General features: G+C 40.6%; 1 protein-coding gene across 1 annotated transcript in view; it reads right to left on the reverse strand.

Annotated features, from left to right (window-relative positions):
- Window positions 1-15,306: 15,306 nt before the first annotated feature.
- The window catches only part of RNF125 (ring finger protein 125), a 50,113-nt gene continuing 48,702 nt past the window's right edge, over window positions 15,307-16,717 (reverse strand). Inside the window, exon 6 of the mRNA XM_032152577.2 lies at window positions 15,307-15,582. Coding sequence (XP_032008468.1) covers window positions 15,550-15,582 — 33 coding nt within the window. The 3' untranslated portion in view covers window positions 15,307-15,549. The remainder of the gene's footprint in view (window positions 15,583-16,717) is intronic.

Below are 16,717 nucleotides of genomic sequence, written 5' to 3' on the forward strand. Positions count from 1 at the left end.
GTTTATAAAGCAAACAAAGCCTACATTTTAGGGAAACAGAAGAACCATCCAGCCCACATATAAGCCCTTCTTTGTATACATGAAGTTCAATAATTCCAGCCTTACCGCTCAATACATAGGCATTTATTATTTTCTCGAAAGGAGGTAATCCAAAGTCCCTTCCAGCAGCAATGTCACATGGAAAAAGGGAAAGAAACCACAGGACATGTACCATCTGTTGCTGGACAGAATTAATAAAGCAAAGCAGAGAACCACAGCCTCTCATGGGCATCATTTGGTTGACTTTGCAACAGTGAGAGCTCTATTGCCAACAAATCTAGCTTCTCTGATATTGCCTTCTGGGATCATTTCTATTGTCAAGGGAGCATCTGAAAGGACATTAGAGGAGACTACCCTGTTTGGGGAGAGAGGATGGGTATATCTCACAATTCACTTTTTGTTAAAGGTATTGGAGTCCACAAATGCCCTGAGGACCTTAGGGTATCCAAGGAACTGGGACATTGGTTTCAATGAATCACAGTCCTGTTATACAAATAGTGTTTTTCCAGTGCTGTAATTCTAATAAAAACTTAGTCATCTGTCCATCAGTTTCATTTAGGGGAAATTCCTAAAAGCAAACACCAAAAATGTCAGGTCAGCAGGGCTGCTAAATTGAAGAGCCAAGGTTGGCCTACACACATAGAGTTTCCGTTCCTTAGCAGCAACTCTGGGGGCAATGTATATCCCAGTACACTCTGTTTGACAAACTTTATATCAGGACAGGGTGAAGAAGACTACCTGGGCTGGCAGAGAGGTCTTCTCTATTCCCTAAAATATTGCCTGGTGATCTGAATTCACAGCATCCTGAATCTATGCTCCCATGTTGCAGATCTCAAACTTGGCCCAAATAAACTCTCTACTTATATTTAAACAGATATATAATATAAATACAAATATAATATATATGATGTGTGTGCATGTATATGTGTGTGTGTGTGTGTGTGTGTGTGTATATACCAGTCCAATGTATTTTGTACAGGTAGTGACATCTTATTTGATTTGCCAGGAGAGAAGCCAGTGTGAGGTTTTGATTTCCTATTAGATTTCCTAGGAGGGAAGCCAGTGTAATGTACTGAATACCAGTCCAATGTATTTTGTACTGATAGTGACATCCTATTTGATTTGCCAGGAGGGAAGCCAGTGCGAGGTTCTCTAATGTAGCTCAGGGAGCCAAGATTCCCCAAACCCTCCATTCCATTCATTCCTTCCCACTCCAGTTGCCAGGATCTCAAACTTTCCCACTCAGCATTTCAAACTTACATCTAGAAAAGGAAGTGAATCAAAGAACTTGACTTCTGTACCTCAGTCCATCAAATGATTACTTCCTTCATTCAGAACTCCACATTCTCAATTCCCAACTTCCTTTTTTCTACTCACATCCAGAAAAATCTCCATGGAAGAATGTAAATTTCTGGTTGTACCTTATTGAAAGTACTCAGGAAAAATCAACACAATCTGATTTATCAGTCTGGGTCTAATCATGAGAGAGAAACCACACAATAATTTGAACAGAGAAAGTTTAATATTAAAAATTTTAAATTATAATAGATTTTATAGGCTGAATTGTATCCTTTTCTCTCCCCAATTCCTATGTTTAAGTTCTAACCCCAGTACCTTAGAATGTGACTCTTTTTGGAGGTATGGCTTTTAAAAAGTAATTAAGTTAAAATGGGGGTGATACTATAACTGGTACCTCAATAAATATAAAGAGATGGTACAATCACTGCAAATGGTGGGGGAAACAAACAATGTTCTGTGCTTTAAGCTTCATCCAAAGTCTGGAGAGAGACCAGTGGGTGAAAAAAATAGCAACAGAGAGTAAAGTTGTTGTCTCTATATTTAAATACTTTATTTTTGAAACCCCAAGAGCTTTGCCAGTAAGATGACATTTCTTCTTTCCTAAATTTCACTGACAATTATAATTTCCTAAACTGGGTGTCATAGAACTATATATACACCATGGTATTTGCTTAAAATTTTTTGTTTTTTTCCTTTGTGTTTAAAAAACACAAAACATGAAATTTACCATTCTGACCTTTTTTTTTTTTTTTCAGACGGAGTCTCACTCTGTCGCCTAGGATGACGTCCAGTGGCGAGATCTTGGCTCACTGCAACCTCTGCCTCCCAGGTGCAAGCGATTCTCCTGCCTCAGCCTCCTGAGTAGCTGGGATTACAGGCTTACAGGCCTGCACCACCACACCCGGTTAATGATTGTATTTTTAGTAGAGACGGGGTTTCACCATGTTGGTCAGGCTGGTCTCGAACTCCTGACCTCGTGATCCTCCTGCCTCAGCCACCCAAAATGCTCGGATTACAGGCGTGAGCCACCGCGCCCGCCCCATTCCGACCCTTTTTTTTTTTTCCTTTTTGAGACGGAGCCTCGCACAGTCCCCCAGGCTGGAGTGCCGTGACGCCATCTTGGCTCACTGCAAGCTCCGCCTCCCGGGTTCACGCCATTCTCCCGAGTAGCTGGGACTACAGGCGTCCGGCACCACACCCAGCTAATTTTTTGTATTTTTAGTAGAGACGAGGTTTCATGACCTTTTTTAAGTGTATAAGACAGTAGTGTTATCTATAGTCACCTTGTTACGCAACAGATCTCTAAAACTTTTTATCTTGCAGAACTGAAACTCCATACCTATGAACAACAACTCCCCTTTTCTACTTTCAACTACCATTCTAAGAGTTTGATCACTTTATTAAGTTTTTTAAATTAGAAAGTCACTGTTTCTCTCTTTAAGGTAGCTTTAAAACCAGCATGCCTCAAGGCCAAAATTTCTGGAGGACACATCCTTGAAATACTGTCAAAGGACAGTATGATTTTGTTACAAGACTTTGACCTTCTTGCATACATTATTAAGAGTGTTTCAAAGGCACAAAGTGAAATACCCTTAGAGGTATATAAAAACATAGTGGATAGGCCGGGCGTGGTGGCTCACGCTTGTAATCCTATCATTTTGAGAGGCCGAGGTGGGCAGATCACTTGAGGTCAGGAGTTTGAGACCAGCCTGGCCAACATGGTGAAACCCTGTCTCTACTAAAAATACAAAAATTAGCTGGGCGTGGTGGCGCGTGCCTGTAATCCCAGCTACCGGGGAGTCAGAGGCAGGAGAATCGCTTGATCCCAGGAGGCAGAGGTTGTAGTGAGCCGAGATTGCACCACTGCACTCCAGCCTGGGCGACAGAGCGGGACTCCAACTCAAAACAAAACAAAAACAAAAACATAGTGGATATAAGAGCTAAACATTTTCTTCATTTTACCTGATTACCTAGGTTAGTCCATTTTATTTGGTTACCTAGGTTGACTCTGTAGCAGATTACTACACTGCAACATCTAGAGCCAATTAAACTCAGCAACTATAATATATACAGTTGTCCTTCAGAATTAGCACTATAGCTTTAAAATGAACACAAAATAATACTGCTTCTCCTATAAGAGCTATATCACTGGACTAAGTCTTTACTTTAGAACTCTGTCCAGGAGAGAAGTTGTCTGGTAGTTTGGTTCACTTGATGGGCATATCTCTAAAGAGAAGGAATGCATCTGGCTTGAAGACATTATTCATTAAGAACATCTTGTGTAAGCATATCAAACTATAATTTATTCACTAATTTATTTATCAGATGTTTATGGAGTGCCTACACAGATGCATGACACTGTGCTAAGTTCCAGAAACAATAATGCACAAATTTAGACATAGGGCTGCTTTCTTCATTATAATTTTGCTCCCCATGTAGGCTTTATTGCTAAGAAAATACACTGAAAAGCTAACATGAATATTCTCATCCATTTTTTAGCCATTCATTCATCCAGTCAATGAACATGTTGTTGCGGACTGAATGTTTGTGTCTTCCAAAATTCATATGTTGAAGCTCTAACCCACCATTTAATAGTATTTGGAGATGGGGCATTTGGATGGTAATTAGGATTAGATGAGGTCAGGAGAGTGGAACCCTCAGAGGAGATTAATCCCCTTATAAGAGACTCCAGAGATCTTCTCTCACTCTTTCTCTCCCTCCCCACCATGTAAGGATGAAGTGAGAAGTCGGGTGTCCAAAAATCTGTTACTGAAGTCACCCAGTCTGATATTTTTTTACTGTAGCCTGAACAGATTGACACATGAATTGAATTTCTAGTAAAGCCCTGTGATTACAAAGATAAATCCCAACCTTTGCCCTCAAGGAACTCCCCATCTCATGGATCTCAGATATATAAACAAAGAAATATAATGTGATAACCGTAGCAATAGATGTATGGTCAAGGGATACTGGTGATATAAAGGATGGTGTGACCGACTCTACTTGGGTGGGTCAAGGAAGTCTTTTCAGAAAAATAATGAAATTTATTTCAGGCTGAGGAAAAAGTGTGCAAAATCAGAGGCATAAAACAACATGATGTGTTGGGGATGGAAGGACTAGGGCAATAAGAAAATATTTCCTAAAACCTTAGAAATAGTGAAAAGGATTGCTCTATGAGAATTAAAACTAAAGCATATGAGAATTAAATTAAAACTAACTAAAGCGAAGTTTAAATATAGGAAGTTAAAGATACACATTTCTTCCCAAGCTGACTTGACTGTAAACTGAATGATGTATTTTTTTTCTTTTTTTTTTTTTTTAGAGATTTAGTCTCACTCTGTTGCTCAGGCTGGAGTGCAATGGCATGATTATAGCTCATTGCAGCCTTGAACTCCTGGGCTTATACAGTCCTCATGCCTCAGCCTCCCAAGTAGCTGGGACTACTACAGGCACATGCCACCATGCCCAGCTATGAATGATGTATTCACTGATGTTTATTATTATTATTATTGTTATTATTATTTTTAAGGTATATCCTACAGGAAGGATATTCACCTAATGACAGTGACAATCAAAAAGTGCCACTATTTAACCGTTATTAGACTTTATTACATCCCACTCCTTTTTTTTGTCATTATGAATGGTGTTGCAATAAATTTCATCCTGCATATAGATTCTATTTTGGATTAGAGTGCCAGGAAATATTTCCAGATGTAGAATTACTGGGCCAAGAGGTAAGATATCACTACCAACTTGCTTTGAAATGTGTAAGTTATACCACTATCACCAGCACAATATGCCAGTTTCACTGTATCATCCTTTCATGGGGGATTATTAATTGAGAAATTTTGCTAATAGACCGAATCAAAAAATATTTATTGAAGACTGGGCCTGGTAGCTCACGCCTGTAATCTCAGCACTTTGGGAGGCTGAGGTGGGAGGGTCACTTGAGCCCAGGAGTTTGCAGCCAACTTAAGCAACATAGTGAGACCTGTCTCTACAAAAAATTTTAAAAATTAGCTAGATGTGATGGTGTGTGCCTATAGTCCCAGCTACTCAGGAGGCTGAGGTAGGAGGATCAATTGGACTTGGGAGGTCAAGGCTGCAGTGAGCCATGTCACACCACTGCACTCCAGCCTGGGTGAAAGGGTGAAACCATGTCTCAAAAAAAAAAAATTATTAGAGTTTACACTATGCCAGACATCATGCTGAGAGAAAAATGGTACATGATTAGAGTGGTCAAGTTAATGTCTTTGATTACTGATAATATTAGGATTTTTTTCTTCTTTCAAAAATGGGGTTTTACGGCCCGGCGAGGTGGCTCACGCCTGTAATCTTAGCAATTTGGGAGGCCGAGGTGGGCGGATCACTTGAGGTCAGGAGTTCGAGACCAGGCTGGCCAACAAGGTGAAACGCTGTCTCCACTAAAATACAAAAATTAGCTGGGCATGGTGGTACATGCCTGTAATCCCAGCTACTCAGGAAGCTGAGGCAGGAGAATTGCTCGAACCCGGGAGGCAGAGGTTGCATTGAGCTGAGATCACGCCACTGCACTCTAGGCTGGGTGACAGAGCAAGACTCTGTCTTAAGTGCTGGGATTACATGTCTCAAAAAAAAAAAAAAATGGGGGGAGGTGTTGCTATGTCGCCCAGGTTGGAGTGCAGTGGCTATTCACAGGCACTGTCATAGTGCACTATAGCCTCACTCCTGAAGTCCTGGGCTCAAGCAATCCTCCTACTTCATGCTGCATGTTTTATATGTGTGTTATCATCACACACTGCTGATGTATATGTGTATATATCATCAGTAGAGCTCATGATAGATTAGATAGCTGAAATATTTACTAAGTACCTGACATGTGCCATTGTTTTAGATTTTGGAGAATTTAGTGGTGAATACTTGCAATCAAAAATTTATATTCTAGGGAGAGGAAATAACCAATAAAAATGAAAATAAATGCATAAGATAACTTCTCATTCTAGTACAGTTATGGAGACATTACAATAAAACAATAGACAGATTTGGTGGAGTGACTTTGGCTGGAATTACAAGGTAATTCCTTTATGAGAAGATAACATTTGAGCTGAGAGTTGAATGATTTAAAAGGCAGTCATGTCAAACTCCTAGGGAAGAGCTTTTCAAACAGAAGGAATAGGAAGTGCCAAGATGCAGGACCCACTGTAAGTTTGGTCTGTTTAATAAACCTAACAGTGTGGCTGAAGTATAAGGATCAAGGGAGAGAGTGGAGCGAGATGAAATTGGAGAGGTGGGCAGGTACCAGGTTATGAAGGGCTTTGAAGGGCATGGCAAGGCCTTTAGAATTTATTCTCATAATAATGGAGGCCAGGCGTGTTGGCTCACCCCTGTAATCTCAACACTTTGAGAAGCCAAAGCAAGAGAATGGCTGGAGTCCAAGAGTTAGAGACCAACCTGGGCAACATAGTGAGACCTCCATTTCTACAAAAATTTTAAAAATTAGCCCAGCATGGTAGTGCATGTCTGTGATCCCAGCTATTAGGGAGGGTGAGGTAGGAGGATAGCTCGAGCCCAAAAGGTCGAGGTTGCAGTGAGCTGTAATTATACCACTGCACTCATCCTGGAAGACAGAGTGAGACCCTGTTTCAACAACAAAACAAAACCTTTTTCCACCATCTTTCCACATCACCACAATGGTGCGCATAAATGTCAACAGTGCCAAAAAGAGAGGCAAACACCAGGTTCTTATTGGGCCATGCTCCAAAGTCATCATCTGGTTTCTAACTGTGATAATGAAGCATAGTTACATTGACGAGTCTGAAATCATTGATGATCAGAGCTGGGAAAATTGTGAACCCCACAGGCAGGCTAAACAAGTGTGGAGTGATTAGCCCCAGATTTGATGTGCAACTCAAAGATCTAGAAAAATGGCAGAATAATCTGCTCCCATCCCACCAGTTTGGTTTCATTGTACTGACAACCTCAGCTGGCATCATGGACCATGAAGAAGCAAGACGAAAACACACAGGAGGGAAAATCCTGGGATTCTTTTCTGGAGATGTAATATATATTTACAAATAAAAGGACTCGTGGACACACACACACAAACAACAACAACAAAGAAAACAATGGAGGCCCTGGGGGCATTTTAAGCAGTGAAAAGGTGGCATGGCACAATCAGATTGATGCTTTTAAAGATCTCTCCGACTGCTGTATGAGAAATGGCCTTTTTTTTTTTTTTTTTTTTGAGACGGAGTTTAGCTCTTGTTGCCCAGGCTAGAGTGCAGTGGCACGATTTAGCTCACTGCAACCTCCGCCTCCCAGGTTCAAGCAATTTTCTTGCCTCAGCCTCCTGAGTAGCTAGGATTACAGGCATGCACCACTAAGCCCAGCTAATTTTGTATTTTTAGTAGAGTTGGGATTTCTCCATGTTGGTCAGGCTGGTCTTGAACTCCTGACCTCAGGTGATCCACCCATCTTGGCCTCCCAAAGTGCTGGGATTACAGGCGTGAGCCACTGTGCCTGGCCAATTTTTTGTATTTTTAGTAGAGACGGGGTTTCATCATGTTGGCCAGGTTGGTCTCGAACTCCTGACCTCAGATGATTCAGCCACCTCGGCCTCCCAAAATGCAGGGATTACAGGCGTGAGCCACCATGACTGGCTGAGAAATGGACAATTTCTTAAATGTAGGCACGGAGTCCAATTAGATAGCTCTAGGGATCCAGGCAAGAGACGCTGATGGATGGAGTAGAATTGTAAAAATGGAGGTGGTGAGAAATGGGCAGATTAGAATACATTATCAATGACTTCCTGATGAATCCATGATAATTTCAGAGATTCTGTACATCTGGAGAGGGCCCAGGAAAGTGCAATTATAACAAGTATCCCAAGTGGTTCTGATGGCGGCACACAAGGAGTATACTGAGAAAATACTGTTGTAAAGGACAGAGAACATATTTGGCATTTTTGTTAATCAGAAAGAACGATTCAAAAAAAGAAATCACTATCTTATGTCTGAGAAACTGACAGGTCTTTCATTTGGTAAAATAATCCCAAACTTTAAGTAAAATTAACGAAAATATTACCATGGCAGGGCCAGGCGTGGTGGCTCACGCCTGTAATCCGAGCACTTTGGGAAGCCGAGGCGGGCGGATTATCTGAGGTCAGGAGTTCGAGACCAGCCTGACCAATATGGTGAAACTCCGTCTCTACTAAAAATACAAAAATTAACCGGGCATGGTGGTGCATGCCTGTAGTCCCAGCTACTCAGGAAGCTGAGACAGGAGAATTGCTTGAACCTGGGAAGTGGAGAATTGCTTGAACCTGGGAGGTGGAGGTTGCAGTGAGCTGAGATCGTGCCACGGCACTCCAGCCTGGGTAACAGAGCAAGACTCCATCTCAAAAAAATAAAAAGAAAAAGAAAATACTACCATGGCAAAAATGAACATGACTTCATGTTTTAGAAAGCTAGTCTCATTTTGACTTTTCACCCCTCCTTTCCACACATATTTTTAATGTCTTTACCCTGTGTGCTTCCTGTCTTCTTTGTCAACTCTGCCTGGCTTGTACTTTCATGGTTGTTATTACTATTATGCCTCAGTATCCAGTTCTCTTCTACACGAGAAGACTGGATTTCCTCAATGCCTTGACATCACATATGGCCATGTGACTTGCATTGGCAAATAATGAACAGAAATTACCTGTGTAGCCAACTCAGCAGCCTGTTGCGAGGGGTGATATAGGAACACACAGTGATATACAAATGCCATGAGATGAAAGTACCCTGGAATTCTGAAGCTGGAGAACAGCTTCCCTGGAGAAGAGCCAGGAACCACAGTAGATTTTGGGTGAGCACTGGGATTTGGGCTTGTAATTGTACCATAATCCAGTTCACCTAGATTAATACCACTCCCTGTGATTCTCCTTCATTGGGCTTGAGACGGAGTCTTGCTCTGTCGCCCAGGCTGGAGTGCAGTGGCACGATCTCGGCTGGGTTCACGCCATTCTCCTGCCTCAGCCTCCCGCGTAGCTGGGACTACAGGCGCCCGCCATCACGCCCGGCTAATTTTTTTTGTATTTTTAGTAGAGATGGGGTTTCACCATGTTAGCCAGGATGGTCTCGATCTCCTGACCTTGTGATCCGCCCGCCTTGGCCTCCCAAAGTGCTGGGATTACAGGCTTGAGCCACCGCGCCCGGCCATGGGCTTCTTACATTGCTATTTTGGTGGCAATGATTAGCCTTAAGATCCATGCACTGTCTTCGCTGAAATCTTTAGGATTAAAATACCACATGATTTTCTAGTAATAATACAAAAGCATAACTATTGGCTTCAAGGATCTCAGACATGAGTGTCCCTCTGTAATATTTTGTCTTATTTCAATAAAGATAATCTAAATGATGAAGGTAAATCTTCTCAACTGATCTGGGTTCCCTCAATCATCTAGAACGTCACTCAGCAAACAGAGAGGCATCAGAGGTTTCGTCAGTAACACTTGTGTTCTGTCCTGTACATGTTCTTACAAAAAATAAAAAAATTAATATGTTCATGACATATGGGTATGCATGACAGCTACAGCCATTCAAAACTTAGTATGGATTTAGCAGGGGGAAGAATCTATCTGCATCTTACCTTTTAAATTTCAGTGAAGCCTCTTGCTAGCAGAACGAATAATAATTCCATAGTGCTCAGTATTATGTTGGCCAAATCAGAGTTTCTAAGCCTTGGCACTATTGCCATTTTGGACAGGATAATTCTTTGTTGCAAGGGGCTGTCTTGTGCACTGTAGAATGCTGAACAGCATCCCTGACCTGTTTCTAGATCTCAGGCCACTAGCACACCCGAGCCCTGTCTAGACACCCAAAATGTGCCTAGACATTGCCAATATCTGCTGGGAGACAAAATTACCCCCAGTTGAGAACCACTGGCCTAAATGAATGTACACCTTTGTGATAGATGTTGCTCAATGATGAAAATTTAAAAAGCATTATTAAGTTTGAGTAGAAAAGTAACCACGATTAATGTTTAAGAATAGACACAGTAGATATTTTAATAAAAACAATGGTCCTGCCATTTTTTATTTATCATAGCAATACATACTTACAGAAGAAAAAGAATTGTACATTTTAAATTCTGATCATTACACTAATTTTTTTGTAGTTGAATAATAAAAGAATGAATCTCATAGTGACTTTTTAAAATACCTTCAATGTTTGAAAAATACAAATTATGATATGATAAACATTGAATAACTGGAGTAAGTTCACTTCCAAATGAAAGACACTTGGCACCCAGTAACAGTAATGAAATGAAACATCACTGAAGACAGTAAGGAGGTCTGCCTGGAGGTCTCTAAGCAGGTCTGTCTGGAACCGTATCTTTTTTTTTTTTTTTTTTTTTGAGATGGAGTCTTGCTCTGTCGCCCAGGCTGGAGTGCAGTGGCGCAGTCTCGGCTCACTGCAAGCTCCGCCTCCCAGGTTCACGCCATTCTCCTGCCTCAGCCTCTCTGAGTAGCTGGGACTACAGGCGCCCGCCACCATGCCCGGCTAATTTTTTTTTGTATTTTTAGTAGAGACGGGGTTTCACTGTGGTCTCGATCTCCTGACCTCGTGATCCGCCCGCCTCGGCCTCCAAAGTGCTGGGATTACAAGCGTGAGCCACCGCGCCCGGCAAGGAACCGTATCTTTAGTGTAGATTCACAATCAATCCAATCTTTCAACCTACATTTTAATAATTTAGCTTTAGAAGAATAACATGTGAATCAGTTTTTCTCTAATAAGGCCTTGAAAAAGTTGTATCTTGAGGCACTATAAAGAGAGTGAAACTTTTTTGTTGGTAATCAACAGCTTCAAATATTGGTTTTTATCAACGAATTATAAATACCTTTTTATAATACCTTTTTATAAAAGGCTAAAGGCACAGTAAAACAATGAGTATTTGAACTTTACCATTTTAGAACTCAAAATAATTCAGAACACAAAATAATCAGGCGACCAGCACCTAATCTGTCCTGTAGGTGGCAAAATTATCATAAGAGGAATCCAGGCACAGGAGTCAGAATTGCTGCATTGAGGTTAATAGTGACAGATGACTTAAAGCTTTATCCGAAATACAATTTTTAACTTTTTTTCAAGCTTTACAGATTCAAAGGTGCCTTTTGTATTGCTCTGAATTAACAAAAGTTTGTCTGCATGGTCAACACCAATGCTTAAAAATATGTTTTCATTTCTCAGGCTCTGGACTTTCAGTCTGATGATCATTTTTCTTTTTATGATTCTTCCTGAAAAATTCCTCTCCTTTTTCTCATTTCCCAACAGATTTTGCTTTATTTTTATTTATATTTATTTATATTTTTGGAGACAGGGTCTTGCTGTTGCCCAGGCTGGGGTGCAGTAGCATGATGATAGCTCACTGCAGTGTTGACCTCCTGGGCTCAAGTGATCCTCCAACCTCAGCCTCCTTGGTAGCTGAAACTAAAGGTGTGTATCATGCCCATGTCCAGCTTTTTTTTTTTTTTTTTTTTTTTTTTTTAAAGAGAAGGAGTCTCACTATATTGCCTAGGTTGGTCTTGAACTCCTGGGCTCATGTGACCCTCCACCTCAGCCTCCCAAAGCGCTGGGATTATAGGTGTGAGCCACTGTAACTAGCCAGGTTTTGCTTTATTGTATGATCCATCTAAATTGAAGAAAGAGAGGTTGTGCAACTAAAAATCAGTTGTTACTTTTTAGCAGCTGTGAAAAGCAAACTTAAAACCAGTATCTAAAAGGGAGGATATGAGGCTCACTAGATTTCATTCAGCTTTACATTTTCCCAATTATTTGTACTGGATAGAAGAACTGTAGCAAGACCTTTAAGGAGTTACAATAACTTATAGAAAATTTTGGGCACCATGGTTATGACTATGCTCATATGTAAGGAATAAAGAAGTTTATAAATGATTACAATTAAAAAGCTAACTCTAGTCAAGTAACATTTTATTCTCAGGAGTTGATACCACTGATTTTCATGGCTTCTTTGCTTCCTTTCAAGATGGAGATACTAATCTATGCCCTGGATTCATAATTAAAGAGTCAGATATGAGAAACAGTCAGAGCCATCAAATAAAAACTGGGGGCAATTGCCTGGCACGGTGGCACATGCCTGTAATCCCAGTACTTTAGGAGGCCAACACGGGTGGATTACTTGAGGTCGGGAGTTCAAAACCAGCCTGGCCAACATGGCAAAACCCATCTCTACTAAAAATACAACAATTAGCTGGGTGTGGTGGTGCCCACCTGTAATCCTAGCTACTCGAGAGGCTGAGGCAGGAGAATCACTTGAACCCGGGAGGCGGAGGTTGCAGTGAGCCAAGATCACACCACTGCACTCCAGCCTGGGCAACAGAGCAAGATTCCGCCTCAAAACAAAACAAAACAAAAAAAACTGGGGGCAAGTGTTAAATATATAGTTGAAGAACTAAGAATAAATGGGGGATAAAAGGAAGAAAGTACAGAATGCTACACCAGTATGTTCTGAAAATGTTGACATAACTATTTTAAAAATTGGGGTGTCAGGTGCAGTAGCTCACACCTGTAACCCCAGCACTTTGGGAGGCCGAGGTGGGCAGATCACCTGAGGTCGAGAGTTTGAGGCCAGCCTGACCAACATGGAGAAATCCTGACTACTAAAAATACAAAATTAGCAGGGTGTGGTGGCGCATGCCTATAATCCCAGCTACTCGGGAAGCTGAGGCAGGAGAATTGCTTGAACCCAGGAGGCAGAGGTTGCAGTGAGCCGAGATCGCGCCATTGCACTCCAGCCTGGGCAACAAGAGCATGAGACTCCATCTCAAAAAAAAAAAAAAAAATTGGGAAAGAATGAGAAAAGCAAATGAAAACTTTTTAATTGTTTCAATTGCCATATTAGTTGTGGTTGTATTTCTATTGTTATTCTGAGACAGCTGCAAGTGTAAGATAAATAAAAGAAATGAGTAATTGTGGAATGTTCTAATTCTATCGTGCCCTGTGTTCCTGAAAACCAGGACTTTCAGTATAGAAGAAGAGAGGTATAGTTGTAACAGAAAGGTTAGATAAAAACCCTGTGGGCCAGGCACAGTGGCTCACGCCTGTAATCCCAACACTTTGGAAGGCTGAGGTGGGCGGATCACAAGGTAAGTAGTTTGAGACCAGCCTGGCTATTATGGTGAAACCCCGTCTCTACTAAAAATACAAAAATTAACTGGGCACAGTGTGGCTCATGCCTGTAATCCCAGCACTTTGGGAGGCCAAGGCTGGTGGATCACTTGAGGTCAGGAGTTCAAGACCAGCCTGACCATTATGGTGAAACCCCCTCTCTACTAAAAATACAAAAATTAGCCAGGTATGGTGGCATGCACCTGTAGTCCCAGCTACTTGGGAGGCTGACACAGAAGAATTGCTTGAACCCAGGAGATGAAAGTTGCAGTGAGTCGAGATCGTGCCACTGCACTCCAGCCTGGGCAACAGAGTGCAACTCTGAGAAACAGAGAAAGAAAAAGAGAGAGAGAGAGAAAGAGGAAGGAAGGAAGGGAGGGAGGGAGGGAGGGAGGGAGGAAGGGAGAAAGACAGACGCCGTGATTTACAGTCTTGCCAAAGGACTGAACCTAAGTCTTCTCAAATTCAATGTGCCTGAACCTGCACCATGTGCTAATATCTAGAGGACAGAGGAATGTGCTGAACCATGCCATGAGTGTGCAATCAGCAAAATACAAAGTATGGGAAACTCTATAGGTCCTAGGATCAGGTTCTTCACCAGGTAAATTTTAAGGAACTGGAAAGAAGGAGGAACTTCTAGATTAAAAAAGAGATGTAAAATAAAATATACATTTAATAACAATTTTAAATTGATAACATTAAAATATAGATATATGCATTTAGGTGTTGCAGCAGTAATCAAATGCAACAAAGTGATTACTATTTAAATCAGTCTAGCAGTTACTTTTGTGGGACTGTAATTGTGACAGGACACAAAAAGGACACGTGGGGTGACTGGCTGAGTCCTAAAAGAGTATTTCCTTATAATACAGCATTCAGCTATAAATTTTTTGTCTGGTTTTCAGTACTTTTATTTCATAATTTTTAAAATGTTACAATCAAAAAAGAAATCAAAGCCCTTAGGGTTTTCTACTAAAAAGTTTGGATGTGAATACTTCTACTCTAAGTATCATCTGATGGTTTTTAAGAAATTGCCTATATTATAGAAATATTTCTAAATAAGCTATAAATATTTGAAAAATATTGAATTCTTATGTATGCAGTTATAAAAAGTCAAAGAATTAAGTATACTTTCCTAACACAAAATTTGTTTTGTTACAGTATTATGTAAGCCAATTTGGTTAAATGGATTTTTTTTTTTTTTTTTTTAGCTCTGTCGCCCAGGCTGGAGTGTACTGGCGTGATCTCAGCTCACTGTAACCTCTGCCTCCTGGGTTCAAGTGATTTTTCTGCCTCAGCCTCCCAAGTAGCTGGGATTACAGGTGCCTGCCACCACGTCCAGCTAATTTTTGTATTTTTAGTAGAGACGGAGTTTCACAAAGACCAGTATTGGCCAGGCTGGTCTCGAACTCCTGACCTCGTGATCCACCCGCTTCAGCCTCCCAAAGTGCTGGGATTACAAGCATGAGCTACCGTGTCCAGCCTAAATGGACTTTCTTGACTTCCAAAATTTTCCTTTCCAACTCCCATACAAGATTATTAACGTTAATCTATTAGAGATTAGAACAAGAGCACTGGAGCAGATTTCTTGTTTCTTTGAATGTCTGCACTTTGTTTCACTCTCTGTTTTTTTACATAGAACAAAGATTAGTTATCGTGCCTAACCATGATGGTAGTTATTAATATGTAGCATTATACACAGAGTGTTATCTAATTTGCAAACCGAGACCCTCCACCTACTTGCCTACCATGTGTCTTTTCTATATAATAATGACTGATGTAGACAATTTTTTTCATTATTAGATGTGTAAGAATCTCAAGGATGTAAAACGGATTTAAACCATCAAAATTAAAGCAGTTTTTAAATGCACTATAACAATAAACATGGACAAACATATAACTGTGTTGTACATTTTTGCCCATCAAGCATTGACAACTTCCCTCCAATTTGTTCAAGCAGCATCTTAAATGGTGCAATTCAGTGGTCCCTTTTCCCTTCGTTTTAATAAAATTATGTGGTGTTCGAGTGATTCACATATTCAAGAAGTGACCGGTCTAAGACTCTTCAGATAAGAGCTTCCTCAATTATATTAAAATCCTACAATAAAGAAAAATAATTGGAAATATTCAGAGTCAATAGTATTTCAGAAACTAGAGGATGAGGCTCAATGCAACACCCTTATTTTGCAGGGAACTAAAGTTAGGAGATTTGTTCGAGGTTCCACAAAGCCTGTCATAGAACCCAGGACTTTTGCTTTGGGGCTAATGAATTTTCTACTTCACTTTGCCGTCTATCAATTAACTAGTTACTGTCATAATAAAAAGTCTTGATTTGAAATTTGAAGTTTGTATCTGATATAATGAGAAGTTTTTAGTCAACATTACAAATCCTGGTCAGAGTGCTATGTTCCATACAAACCTGTAAAATGGAGCAAAGTTCAGGCACCCCCTCAGGCTTCACCAATGCCAGCAGTACCAGTGAATAGTTATTTCTGAAGAAAATGTTAAAAACAAAACTTTCTCCTTGCCTCCCTATGTGTCAAAGTGGAATTCAAAATTCTATGTCAGCACATTCTATAAGTAAAACAAAAACCATTAAGAACCCTATCCTCTGCAATCCCTCTCCTCTTCCACAATAACAAAAGGTGAAATCTCTATTCAAAGTCCATTCTGCAAAATAAAAACAACAAAAAAACCCCCACAAAATCCAAAGGAAAGCCATAAAGCACAGCAGAGTACAAGGTTTGGTCTTGATACTGGCTTGTTCTTAGATAATTTAGTTAACCTTTGAGCTTCAGATATTTCAGTTAAATGAAGATAAAAATACAGTATTCGATTCACGGAAGTTTCTACAAGGAACAAAATGTGATATATACATAAAGTGCTTAGTTTAGTATATAGTAGCTCAGGAAGCAAAAAATCAAAACAAAGAGCACTACTTCAAGCTCACTTCCATACCCAAGAATATGGCTGTGAGTGGCTGGAAAGTATTCTTATCAAAGTGGCTTCATCATTCCTAGCTCTGGATAATGCTTTGTCTGAAAGATCTTGAGAATAGACTGAGCATGATTAGACAGAACAGCCATAGAATCGACCTGGCTTTTAGAACACCTCATAGAGCTAAGGTTAAAGAGAAACCTCTTGAGACGCAGTCTCGCTCTGTCGCCCAGGCTGGAGTGCAGTGGCACGATCACGGCTCACTGCAAGCTCTGCCTCCCGAGTTCACACCATTC

The sequence above is a fragment of the Hylobates moloch genome, unplaced genomic scaffold (assembly GCF_009828535.3).
Source record: "Hylobates moloch isolate HMO894 unplaced genomic scaffold, HMol_V3 SCAFFOLD_5, whole genome shotgun sequence".
In the NCBI taxonomy this organism is placed as follows: domain Eukaryota; kingdom Metazoa; phylum Chordata; class Mammalia; order Primates; family Hylobatidae; genus Hylobates; species Hylobates moloch.